This window comes from Salvelinus alpinus, chromosome 3 (assembly GCF_045679555.1).
Source record: "Salvelinus alpinus chromosome 3, SLU_Salpinus.1, whole genome shotgun sequence".
Classification (NCBI taxonomy): Eukaryota; Metazoa; Chordata; class Actinopteri; order Salmoniformes; family Salmonidae; genus Salvelinus; species Salvelinus alpinus.
Window position 1 is genome coordinate 1,569,588 of NC_092088.1, and position 13,942 is coordinate 1,583,529.

Below are 13,942 nucleotides of genomic sequence, written 5' to 3' on the forward strand. Positions count from 1 at the left end.
TTATCTGAGACTAGTCCTGTATATAATACTGTGTTGTAGTGTTGGGGGTGTTATCTGAGACTAGTCCTGTATATAATACTGTGTTGTAGTGTTGGAGGTGTTACCTGAGACTAGTCCTGTATATAATACTGTGTTGTAGTGTTGGAGGTGTTATCTGAGACTAGTCCTGTATATAATACTGTGTTGTAGTGTTGGAGGTGTTACCTGAGACTAGTCCTGTATATAATACTGTGTTGTAGTGTTGGAGGTGTTACCTGAGACTAGTCCTGTATATAATACTGTGTTGTAGTGTTGGAGGTGTTACCTGAGACTAGTCCTGTTAATAATACTGTGTTGTAGTGTTGGAGGTGTTACCTGAGACTAGTCCTGTATATAATACTGTGTTGTAGTGTTGTAGTGTTACCTGAGACTAGTCCTGTATATAATACTGTGTTGTAGTGTTGGAGGTGTTACCTGAGACTAGTCCTGTATATAATACTGTGTTGTAGTGGTGGAGGTATTATCTGAGACTAGTCCTGTATATAATACTGTGTTGTAGTGTTAGAGGTGTTACCTGAGACTAGTCCTGTATATAATACTGTGTTGTAGTGGTGGAGGTATTATCTGAGACTAGTCCTGTATATAATACTGTGTTGTAGTGTTAGAGGTGTTACCTGAGACTAGTCCTGTATATAATACTGTGTTGTAGTGTTGGAGGTGTTACCTGAGACTAGTCCTGTATATAATACTGTGTTGTAGTGTTAGAGGTGTTACCTGAGACTAGTCCTGTATATAATACTGTGTTGTAGTGTTGGAGGTGTTACCTGAGACTAGTCCTGTATATAATACTGTGTTGTAGTGGTGGAGGTATTATCTGAGACTAGTCCTGTATATAATACTGTGTTGTAGTGTTAGAGGTGTTATCTGAGACTAGTCCTGTATATAATACTGTGTTGTAGTGTTGGAGGTGTTACCTGAGACTAGTCCTGTATATAATACTGTGTTGTAGTGTTGGAGGTGTTATCTGAGACTAGTCCTGTATATAATACTGTGTTGTAGTGTTGGAGGTGTTATCTGAGACTAGTCCTGTATATAATACTGTGTTGTAGTGTTGGAGGTGTTACCTGAGACTAGTCCTGTATATAATACTGTGTTGTAGTGTTGGAGGTGTTACCTGAGACTAGTCCTGTATATAATACTGTGTTGTAGTGTTGGAGGTGTTACCTGAGACTAGTCCTGTATATAATACTGTGTTGTAGTGTTGGAGGTGTTACCTGAGACTAGTCCTGTATATAATACTGTGTTGTAGTGTTGGAAGTGTTATCCGAGACTAGTCCTGTATATAATACTGTGTTGTAGTGTTGGAGGTGTTACCTGAGACTAGTCCTGTATATAATACTGTGTTGTAGTGTTGGAGGTGTTACCTGAGACTAGTCCTGTATATAATACTGTGTTGTAGTGTTGTAGTGTTATCTGAGACTAGTCCTGTATATAATACTGTGTTGTAGTGTTGGAGGTGTTATCTGAGACTAGTCCTGTATATAATACTGTGTTGTAGTGTTGGGGGTGTTATCTGAGACTAGTCCTGTATATAATACTGTGTTGTAGTGTTGGAGGTGTTACCTGAGACTAGTCCTGTATATAATACTGTGTTGTAGTGTTGGAGGTGTTACCTGAGACTAGTCCTGTATATAATACTGTGTTGTAGTGTTGGGGGTGTTATCTGAGACTAGTCCTGTATATAATACTGTGTTGTAGTGTTGGAGGTGTTACCTGAGACTAGTCCTGTATATAATACTGTGTTGTAGTGTTGGAGGTGTTACCTGAGACTAGTCCTGTATATAATACTGTGTTGTAGTGTTGGAGGTGTTATCTGAGACTAGTCCTGTATATAATACTGTGTTGTAGTGTTAGAGGTGTTACCTGAGACTAGTCCTGTATATAATACTGTGTTGTAGTGTTGGAGGTGTTACCTGAGACTAGTCCTGTATATAATACTGTGTTGTAGTGTTGGAGGTGTTACCTGAGACTAGTCCTGTATATAATACTGTGTTGTAGTGTTGGAGGTGTTACCTGAGACTAGTCCTGTATATAATACTGTGTTGTAGTGTTAGAGGTGTTACCTGAGACTAGTCCTGTATATAATACTGTGTTGTAGTGTTGGGGGTGTTATCTGAGACTAGTCCTGTATATAATACTGTGTTGTAGTGTTGGAGGTGTTATCTGAGACTAGTCCTGTATATAATACTGTGTTGTAGTGTTGGAGGTGTTATCTGAGACTAGTCCTGTATATAATACTGTGTTGTAGTGTTGTAGTGTTATCTGAGACTAGTCCTGTATATAATACTGTGTTGTAGTGTTGGGGGTGTTATCTGAGACTAGTCCTGTATATCATACTGTGTTGTAGTGTTGGAGGTGTTACCTGAGACTAGTCCTGTATATAATACTGTGTTGTAGTGTTGGAGGTGTTACCTGAGACTAGTCCTGTATATAATACTGTGTTGTAGTGTTGGAGGTGTTACCTGAGACTAGTCCTGTATATAATACTGTGTTGTAGTGTTAGAGGTGTTACCTGAGACTAGTCCTGTATATAATACTGTGTTGTAGTGTTAGAGGTGTTACCTGAGACTAGTCCTGTATATAATACTGTGTTGTAGTGTTAGAGGTGTTACCTGAGACTAGTCCTGTATATAATACTGTGTTGTAGTGTTGGAGGTGTTACCTGAGACTAGTCCTGTATATAATACTGTGTTGTAGTGTTAGAGGTGTTACCTGAGACTAGTCCTGTATATAATACTGTATTGTAGTGTTGGAGGTGTTACCTGAGACTAGTCCTGTATATAATACTGTGTTGTAGTGTTGGAGGTGTTACCTGAGACTAGTCCTGTATATAATACTGTGTTGTAGTGTTGGAGGTGTTACCTGAGACTAGTCCTGTATATAATACTGTGTTGTAGTGTTGGAGGTGTTACCTGAGACTAGTCCTGTATATAATACTGTGTTGTAGTGTTGGAGGTGTTACCTGAGACTAGTCCTGTATATAATACTGTGTTGTAGTGTTGGAGGTGTTACCTGAGACTAGTCCTGTATATAATACTGTATTGTAGTGTTGGAGGTGTTACCTGAGACTAGTCCTGTATATAATACTGTGTTGTAGTGTTGGAGGTGTTACCTGAGACTAGTCCTGTATATAATACTGTGTTGTAGTGTTGTAGTGTTACCTGAGACTAGTCCTGTATATAATACTGTGTTGTAGTGTTGGAGGTGTTACCTGAGACTAGTCCTGTATATAATACTGGGTTGTAGTGTTGGGGGTGTTATCTGAGACTAGTCCTGTATATAATACTGTGTTGTAGTGATGGAGGTGTTACCTGAGACTAGTCCTGTATATAATACTGTGTTGTAGTGTTGGAGGTGTTATCTGAGACTAGTCCTGTATATAATACTGTGTTGTAGTGTTGGAGGTGTTATCTGAGACTAGTCCTGTATATAATACTGTGTTGTAGTGTTGGAGGTGTTACCTGAGACTAGTCCTGTATATAATACTGTGTTGTAGTGTTGGAGGTGTTACCTGAGACTAGTCCTGTATATAATACTGTGTTGTAGTGTTGGAGGTGTTACCTGAGACTAGTCCTGTATATAATACTGTGTTGTAGTGTTGGAGGTGTTACCTGAGACTAGTCCTGTATATAATACTGTGTTGTAGTGTTGGAGGTGTTACCTGAGACTAGTCCTGTATATAATACTGTGTTGTAGTGTTGGAGGTGTTACCTGAGACTAGTCCTGTATATAATACTGTGTTGTAGTGTTGGAGGTGTTACCTGAGACTAGTCCTGTATATAATACTGTATTGTAGTGTTGGAGGTGTTACCTGAGACTAGTCCTGTATATAATACTGTGTTGTAGTGTTGGAGGTGTTACCTGAGACTAGTCCTGTATATAATACTGTGTTGTAGTGTTGTAGTGTTACCTGAGACTAGTCCTGTATATAATACTGTGTTGTAGTGTTGGAGGTGTTACCTGAGACTAGTCCTGTATATAATACTCTGTTGTAGTGTTGGGGGTGTTATCTGAGACTAGTCCTGTATATAATACTGTGTTGTAGTGATGGAGGTGTTACCTGAGACTAGTCCTGTATATAATACTGTGTTGTAGTGTTGGAGGTGTTATCTGAGACTAGTCCTGTATATAATACTGTGTTGTAGTGTTGGAGGTGTTATCTGAGACTAGTCCTGTATATAATACTGTGTTGTAGTGTTGGAGGTGTTACCTGAGACTAGTCCTGTATATAATACTGTGTTGTAGTGTTGGAGGTGTTATCTGAGACTAGTCCTGTATATAATACTGTGTTGTAGTGTTGGAGGTGTTACCTGAGACTAGTCCTGTATATAATACTGTGTTGTAGTGTTGGAGGTGTTATCTGAGACTAGTCCTGTATATAATACTGTGTTGTAGTGTTGGAGGTGTTACCTGAGACTAGTCCTGTATATAATACTGTGTTGTAGTGTTGGAGGTGTTACCTGAGACTAGTCCTGTATATAATACTGTGTTGTAGTGTTGGAGGTGTTACCTGAGATTAGTCCTGTATATAATACTGTGTTGTAGTGTTGGAGGTGTTACCTGAGACTAGTCCTGTATATAATACTGTATTGTAGTGTTGGAGGTGTTACCTGAGACTAGTCCTGTATATAATACTGTGTTGTAGTGTTGGAGGTGTTACCTGAGACTAGTCCTGTATATAATACTGTGTTGTAGTGTTGGAGGTGTTACCTGAGACTAGTCCTGTATATAATACTGTATTGTAGTGTTAGAGGTGTTATCTGAGACTAGTCCTGTATATAATACTGTGTTGTAGTGTTGGAGGTGTTATCTGAGACTAGTCCTGTATATAATACTGTGTTGTAGTGTTAGAGGTGTTACCTGAGACTAGTCCTGTATATAATACTGTGTTGTAGTGGTGGAGGTGTTACCTGAGACTAGTCCTGTATATAATACTGTGTTGTAGTGTTGGAGGTGTTACCTGAGACTAGTCCTGTATATAATACTGTGTTGTAGTGTTAGAGGTGTTACCTGAGACTAGTCCTGTATATAATACTGTGTTGTAGTGTTGGAGGTGTTACCTGAGACTAGTCCTGTATATAATACTGTGTTGTAGTGTTGGAGGTGTTACCTGAGACTAGTCCTGTATATAATACTGTGTTGTAGTGTTGTAGTGTTATCTGAGACTAGTCCTGTATATAATACTGTGTTGTAGTGTTGGAGGTGTTATCTGAGACTAGTCCTGTATATAATACTGTGTTGTAGTGTTGGAGGTGTTACCTGAGACTAGTCCTGTATATAATACTGTGTTGTAGTGTTGGAGGTGTTACCTGAGACTAGTCCTGTATATAATACTGTGTTGTAGTGGTGGAGGTGTTACCTGAGACTAGTCCTGTATATAATACTGTGTTGTAGTGTTGGAGGTGTTACCTGAGACTAGTCCTGTATATAATACTGTGTTGTAGTGTTGGAGGTGTTACCTGAGACTAGTCCTGTATATAATACTGTGTTGTAGTGTTAGAGGTGTTATCTGAGACTAGTCCTGTATATAATACTGTGTTGTAGTGTTGGAGGTGTTACCTGAGACTAGTCCTGTATATAATACTGTGTTGTAGTGATGGAGGTGTTACCTGAGACTAGTCCTGTATATAATACTGTGTTGTAGTGTTGGAGGTGTTACCTGAGACTAGTCCTGTATATAATACTGTGTTGTAGTGTTGGAGGTGTTATCTGAGACTAGTCCTGTATATAATACTGTGTTGTAGTGTTGGAGGTGTTATCTGAGAGTAGCCATGTCGTCCATAAAGTTATCCGTTTGACTCATCTGTCCATCGAACATTTTTCCAAGAGTCTTGATGATCATCCAGGTGTTTTTGTCAATCTGGAGTCAACATTAGGACGAGATGGGTCCCATTATGTCTGGTGAAAACCAACCACTGCATTCCACAGTAAGAACCTCATAACAACGGTCAGCATGGCAGTGGTAGTGTGATGGTTTGTGGATGCTTTGCTGCCTCAGGGCCTGGATGACTAGAAGGAACCATGAATTCTGCTCTGTATCAGAGAATTCTACAGGAGAATGTCAGGCCATCCGTCTGTGAGCTGAAGCACAGCTGGGTCAGCTGGGCAGCAAGACAATGATCCAAAACACACACTCACGTCTCCATGAACATTTTTAAAAAGCAACAAAGTTGAAATTTTGGAAATGGCCTAGTCAAAGTCCAGATGAAAAAGACTTGAAATGAGTATTTGAAAACCCACGGCTGAGATCCCGTTAACGGGATCGCCTTGACAACAGCCAGTGAAAGTGCAGGGCGCCAAATTCAAACAACAGAAATCTCATAATTAAAATTCCTCAAACATACACATATTTTACACCATTTTAAAGATAAACTTGTTGGTAATCCCACCACAGTGTCCGATTTCAAAAAGGCTTTACGACGAAAGCACACCATCTGATTATGTTAGGTCAGTACCTAGTCACAGAAAAACACAGCCATTTTTCCAGCCAAAGAGAGGAGTCACAAAAAGCAGAAATAGAGATAAAATTAATCACTAACCTTTGATGATCTTCATCAGATGACACTCATAGGACATCATGTTACACAATAAATGTATGTTTTGTTCGATAAAGTTCATATTTATATCCAAAAATCTTAGTTTACATTGGCGCGTTATGTTCAGTAATGTTTTGCCTCCAAAACATCCGGTGATTTTGCAGAGAGCCACATCAATTTACAGAAATACTCATAATAAACATTGATAAAAGATACAAGTGTTTTACATGGAACTTTAGATATACTTCTCCTTAATGCAACTGCTGTGTCAGATTTTTAAAAAACTTTACGGAAAAAGCACACCATGCAATAACCTGAGTACGGCGCTCAGACACAAAAACAAGCCATACACCCGCCATGTTGTGGAGTCAACAGAAGTCAGAAATAGCATTATAAATATTCCCTTACCTTTGATGATCTTCATCAGAATGCACTCCCAGGAATCCCAGTTCCACAATAAATGTTTGTTTTGTTCGATATAGTCCATCATTTATGTCCAAAAACGTCCTTTTTGTTCGCGCGTTTAGTTCAAAATCCAAATTCATGACGCACAAGCCAGACGAAAAGTTGAAAAATTCCATTACAGTCCGTAGAAACATGTCAAACGATGTATAGAATCAATCTTTAGGATGTTTTTAACATAAATCTTCAATAATGTTTCAAACTGAGAATTCCTTTGTCTTTAGAAACTAAAAGGAACGCAGCTACCTCTCGGGGGAGCGCCTGAGTGAGCTCATGGCATTCTGCCAGACCCCTGGTTGAAACAGCTCTCATTCCCTCATCCTTCACAGTAGAAGCCTGAAACAAGGTTCTAAAGACTGGAAACATCTAGTGGAAGCCTTAGGAAGTGAAATATGCCTCATATACACTGTATATTGGATAGGCAAACCTACAAACCTCAGATTTCCCACTTCCTGGTTGGATTTTCTCTCAGGTTTTTGCCTGCCATATGAGTTCTGTTATACTCACAGACATCATTTAAACAGTTTTAGAAACTTCTGAGTGTTTTCTATCCACACATGCATATCTTAGCTTCTGGGCCTGAGTAGCAGGTAGTTTACTCTCGGCACCTTATTCATCCAAGCTACTCAATACTGCCCCCAGCCATAAGAAGTTAACTTCTCTGCGCTACGGATCCCTTCTACGGGATCCCTTTCCTAAACAACTGCTAGAATTGCAGGACGCCAAATGCAAGAATATCACGAGATACAATAAATGTTATTTTTGTTCGGTAAATATTACTTTTATCACAAAAAAACGCCATGTGGGTTGCACATTATGTTCAGAAAATCAAAGCCGTGTTCCGTTCGACAAATTCCAAAAAGTATCCGTAATGGTCGTAGAAACATGTCAAATCTTTTTTATAATCAACCCTCAGGTTGTTTTTAACAAACATAATCGATAATATTTCACCCGGACCATAACCTATTCATTATGAGACAAAAGGAAAATGGGGTGCCCCTCTCTCGCGCGCAGGAAATATTCAGAGGACACCTGACTACTTTTGAAAAAACTCGCTCATTTTTCAAAATAAAAGCCTGAAACTATGTCTAAAGCCTGGTCACAGCCTGATGAAGCCATTGTAAAAGGAATCTGGTTGATACCCCTTTAAATGGAGGTTAGACGGGCCAGGGAACACAGATTTAAAACAAATTATAATATCACTTTCGGGTTACATTTTCTCAGGTTTTCGCTTGCAGAATAAGTATTGTTATACTCACAGACAATATTTTGACAGTTTTGGAAACTTTGTGTTTTCTATCCTAATCTGTAAATTATATGCATATTCTACGATCTGGGCCAGAGAAAATGTCCGTTTACGTTGGTCACGTTATTTTTTTTTAAATAATCTGACCCCTAGCGCTAAGAAGTGAATTAAAGCAGTTATGCATGTAAGAGTGGATAAAAATGTCTCCACAGCGGTGTGACAGACGGATCAACATCTACAGGAAGTGTTTGGTTGGAGTCATCACAGCTAAAGGTGGCACAACCAGTTATTGACTGTAAGGGATTACTTTTTCACACGGGGGAATTGGGTGTGGAATAACTTTGTTAATTAAATAGGTAAACTAATTATCCATCTGATAACATTCAGTATCAACAATATGCAAAAATAGAGAAAATCAGAAATGGGGCAAATACTTTTTCACAGCACTGTACTATATATTCATCAATACGTTGTCTATTTGTTGCAGTTGAGTTTCCAGCACAAGGTGGGGGTGCTGTACTGTAAGGCAGGCCAGAGTACAGAAGAAGAGATGTACAACAACCAATCAGCTGGTCCCGCCCTCGATGAGTTCCTCGACCTATTGGGACAGAGAGTGAAACTGAAGGGATTCACCAAGTACAGAGCACAGCTCGACAACAGGAGTAAGACTATACACACACGCACATACACACACAAATCCAACCGTGAGCATCTGTAGTACTTTAAATAATGTAAATCTGCGTCCCAAATGGCACCCTATTCCCCATATGGCTCTGGTCAAAAGTCGTGCACTAAGTAGGGAACAGGATGCAATTTGGAACTCACTGGTATAATAGCAAGACATTGTTTATCTTGAGTCCTTAATATAAATGTCCTGTATGCCTCTTGTTGTGCTACACCAGCATGGTTTGTTTACCAATACAGTTTATCATCACGGTTTGTTTACCATTACGGTTTGTTCACCAATACGGTTTGTTTACCATTACAGTTTATCATCACGGTTTGTTTACCATTACAGTTTGTCATCATGGTTTGTTTACCATTACAGTTTGTCATCACGGTTTGTTTACCATTACAGTTTGTCATCATGGTTTGTTTACCATTACAGTTTGTCATCACGGTTTGTTTACCATTACAGTTTGTCATCATGGTTTGTTTACCATTACGGTTTATCATCACGGTTTGTTTACCAATACGGTTTGTTTACCATTACAGTTTGTCATCATGGTTTGTTTACCAATACGGTTTGTTTACCATTACGGTTTATCATCACGGTTTGTTTACCATTACGGTTTGTTTATCATCACGGTTTGTTTACCAATACGGTTTGTTTACCATTACAGTTTCTTCACCATTACAGTTTGTTTACCATTACAGTTTGTTTATCATCATGGTTTGTTTACCATTACAGTTTGTATATCATCACGGTTTGTTTACCATTACGGTTTGTATATCATCACGGTTTGTTTACATTATGTTTTGTTTACCATTACGGTTTGTTTACCATTATGTTTTGTTTACATTACGGTTTGTTTACCATTATGTTTTGTTTACCAATACGGTTTGTTTACCAATACGGTTTGTTTACCATTATGTTTTGTTTACCATTATGTTTTGTTTACCATTACGGTTTGTTTACCATTATGGTTTGTTTATCATCACGGTTTGTTTACCATTACAGTTTGTATATCATCACGGTTTGTTTACCATTACAGTTTGTTTATCATCACGGTTTGTTTACCATTACGGTTTGTTTATCATCACGGTTTGTTTACCATTACAGTTTGTTTATCATCACGGTTTGTTTACCAATACAGTTTGTATATCATCACGGTTTGTTTACCATTACGGTTTGTATATCATCACGGTTTGTTTACCATTACAGTTTGTATATCATCACGGTTGTTTACCATTACAGTTTGTATATCATCACGGTTTGTTTACCATTACAGTTTGTTTTCCATTTTGGTTTGTTTACCATTACGGTTTGTTTACCATTACGGTTTGTTTACCATTACGGTTTGTTTACCATTATGTTTTGTTTACCATTACGGTTTCTTCACCATTACAGTTTATTTGCCATTACGGTTTGTTTACCATTACAGTTTGTATATCATAATGGTTTGTTTACCATTACAGTTTGTTTACCATTACGGTTTGTTTACCATTATGTTTTGTTTACCATTACAGTTTGTATATCATCACGGTTTGTTTACCATTACAGTTTGTATATCATCACGGTTTGTTTACCATTACAGTTTGTATATCATCACGGTTGTTTACCATTACAGTTTGTATATCATCACGGTTTGTTTACCATTACAGTTTGTATATCATCACGGTTTGTTTACCATTACAGTTTGTATATCATCACGGTTTGTTTACCATTACAGTTTGTATATCATCACGGTTTGTTTACCATTACAGTTTGTATATCATCACGGTTTGTTTACCATTACAGTTTGTATATCATCACGGTTTGTTTACCATTACAGTTTGTATATCATCACGGTTTGTTTACCATTACAGTTTGTATATCATCACGGTTTGTTTACCATTACAGTTTGTATATCATCACGGTTTGTTTACCATTACAGTTTGTATATCATCACGGTTTGTTTACCATTACAGTTTGTATATCATCACGGTTTGTTTACCATTATGGGTTGTTTACCATTATGTTTTGTTTACCATTATGGTTTGTTTATAGCCTGGTTCCTCTCTTGGTTTCCTCCTAGGTTTCAGCCTTTCTTGGGTTTTTGGTCCTAAAGACGTCCCTATATTACCTATTAGTGTAACATGACCCTGACAACGTCCCTATATTACCTATTAGTGTTATATTACTAACCCCTACTCTGACCATGACCATATATGATCTATCTCTGTTGCAGTGGATTCAATGAGCCTGTCTCTGTTGTGGAACTCTAGCCTCTCTGTCTGTTTCTCCTATAGCTGACTCAACAGGAACCTACTCCCTGTACACCACCTATAAGGACTACGAACTGATGTTCCATGTGTCAACCCTGCTCCCCTACACCCCCAACAACAGACAGCAGGTCAGTACCCCCCCCCTACACCTCCAACAACAGACAACAGGTCAGTACCCCCCCCCCCCCCAAACAACAGAAAACGGGTCAGGAACCCCCCCCCCCCCCCCCCCCCAAACAACAGACAGCAGGTCAGTAGGAGCAGAATGGTACCTCCCCTTTAACATACCAGATACTGTGTGTCAGTAGGATCAGACTGGTACCTCCCCTTTAACATACCAGATACTGTGTGTCAGTAGGATCAGACTGGTACCTCCCCTTTAACATACCAGATACTGTGTGTCAGTAGGATCAGACTGGTACCTCCCCTTTAACATACCAGATACTGTGTGTCAGTAGGATCAGACTGGTACCTCCCCTTTAACATACCAGATACTGTGTGTCAGTAGGATCAGACTGGTACCTCCCCTTTAACATACCAGATACTGTGTGTCAGTAGGATCAGACTGGTACCTCCCCTTTAACATACCAGATACTGTGTGTCAGTAGGAGCAGACTGGTACCTCCCCTTTAACATACCAGATACTGTGTGTCAGTAGGATCAGACTGGTCCTGAGTTGCTCCTCTCTTTTATTTCCCAGATTTTTCCTTTAGAGCAGATCGTTTGTTTCATCTTCTGACAATCCTCTCTTAGAAAATCGTTGCGTGTCGGTAATGACTATGAGTGTTAGATCGTGAGTGTTACCATGACAACTGTGCCCTAGACATAAGTTGTTTGTTAATCAGTGTCCATTGGGTCCCAGACACCGTAGTGTGGTATTAGTCAGACATCGAGCCCGTGGAAGGCCCTTCAGATCTTTACGTGTCACAATTAACATGTCAAATAACACTATTTGATGTGTGAAATAACACATTTCTCTTCCATAATGTTGTGTGATGGCCAAGCCAAGTCCCACACTACTTTCAGTAGCACAGTCAAAGCTGTTTGTAAACAAGCACACACACCTGTCCCTACTGATGTGTTTACAATCAGAGTTGGGGGTAACGTCAGAGTACTCAGGTTACTTTTTTTGTGGTAACAAGTAACTTACTGAATTCATTTTTCAATTTAAGTAATCAATTAGTTACTTTTTCAAATAAGCGAATCATTACTTTTTAATATGATTTTTTTGTCCCCCAAAAAGGAAAATCCCTTCCCCTAAGTTCACGCTTTGCCTGTTTCTTCAAGAGCGTTGTGGCGGGAAACTAGCTAGCTAGCAAGGTGACAGAGACATCAGCCTTTTCATCGTGGAAGTTTTCACATGATTTAGAATTGGTAAAAGAAAAAGAGAAAAACATAATTATAAAATGCAAACTGATCCTCGGGACTAAGCGCCTGTCAACTGAGAAGAACTCAACATCAATGATCAAGAAGCACCTTCAAGCCAAGCACAGCTCCACAAGCCGAGCACAGCTTCACAAGCCGAGCACAGCTCCACAAGCCGAGCACAGCTCCACAAGCCGAGCACAGCTCCACAAGCCGAGCACAGCTCCACAAGCCGAGCACAGCTCCACAAGCCAAGCACAGCTCCACAAGCTTGGTGGTGAAAGACCCACGCCAGCCAACTGCTGTTGATGCTGGAGGACGGTGCTTCTGCTCCTTAACAGAAGATTTCTGTCACCTCGAGAGAACTCAATTAACTTGTAGCTGGCTAAGTTGTGGAGGAGATGCTACCGATTTCTACTGCGGAGTCTCCATCTTTCTGTAAGATTATAAAGAAAATCCCTATGACACGTAACAGGAAGGGGACAGTGTCTGACAGGAAGACATTTGCTTGCTACCTTGACAAAGCCTATTCAGAGAAGAAGACAGAACAGCAAACCACTTTTGATGGCTTGGAATACGTCTCAGTCACAGCTGACTTGTGGACAGAAAAGGTTTTATCGGAATGACAGCCCACTGGATCCATCCCTCTACTTTGCTGTGATTGCATGCAGAAGAGTCAGGGAAAAACACACGTATGATATGATTGGCTGATTCTGAGGATGAAGAACAAGAGACGAGTGAAGATGTTACCTTTACAGATTTAGATGCAGTGGTTACCGGCGGTGATGACATGGATTCTGAGGAGGACGACAACCAACAGATTGTTCTCACGCCACATCACAGGGGCCCGTCCCATAGATTGTTCTCACGCCACATCACAGGGGCGCGTCCCACAGATTGTTCTCCCGTCACATCCCAGGGGCGCGTCCCACAGATTGTTCTCACGCCACATCACAGGGGCCCGTCCCACAGATTGTTCTCCCGCCACATCCCAGGGGCCCGTCCCACAGATTGTTCTCCCGCCACATCCCAGGGGCCCGTCCCACAGATTGTTCTCCCGCCACATCCCAGGGGCGCGTCCCACAGATTGTTCTCACGCCACATCCCAGGGGCGCGTCCCACAGATTGTTCTCACGCCACATCCCAGGGGCGCGTCCCACAGATTGTTCTCCCGCCACATCCCAGGGGCGCGTCCCACAGATTGTTCTCACGCCACATCCCAGGGGCGCGTCCCACAGATTGTTCTCACGCCACATCCCAGGGGCGCGTCCCACAGATTGTTCTCCCGCCACATCCCAGGGGCGCGTCCCACAGATTGTTCTCCCGCCACATCACAGGGGCGCGTCCCACAGATTGTTCTCCCGCC

At 40.4% G+C, this 13,942-nt stretch overlaps 1 protein-coding gene across 4 annotated transcripts in view; it reads left to right on the top strand.

Annotated features, from left to right (window-relative positions):
- Positions 1–13,942, top strand: part of sipa1l2 (signal induced proliferation associated 1 like 2) — a 467,180-nt gene that overhangs the window by 265,673 nt on the left and 187,565 nt on the right. For all 4 annotated transcript variants that reach the window (XM_071391253.1, XM_071391254.1, XM_071391255.1 and 1 more), the window contains exons 8-9: positions 8,771–8,945; positions 11,236–11,339. In XM_071391253.1, coding sequence (XP_071247354.1) covers positions 8,771–8,945; positions 11,236–11,339 — 279 coding nt within the window. The remainder of the gene's footprint in view (positions 1–8,770; positions 8,946–11,235; positions 11,340–13,942) is intronic.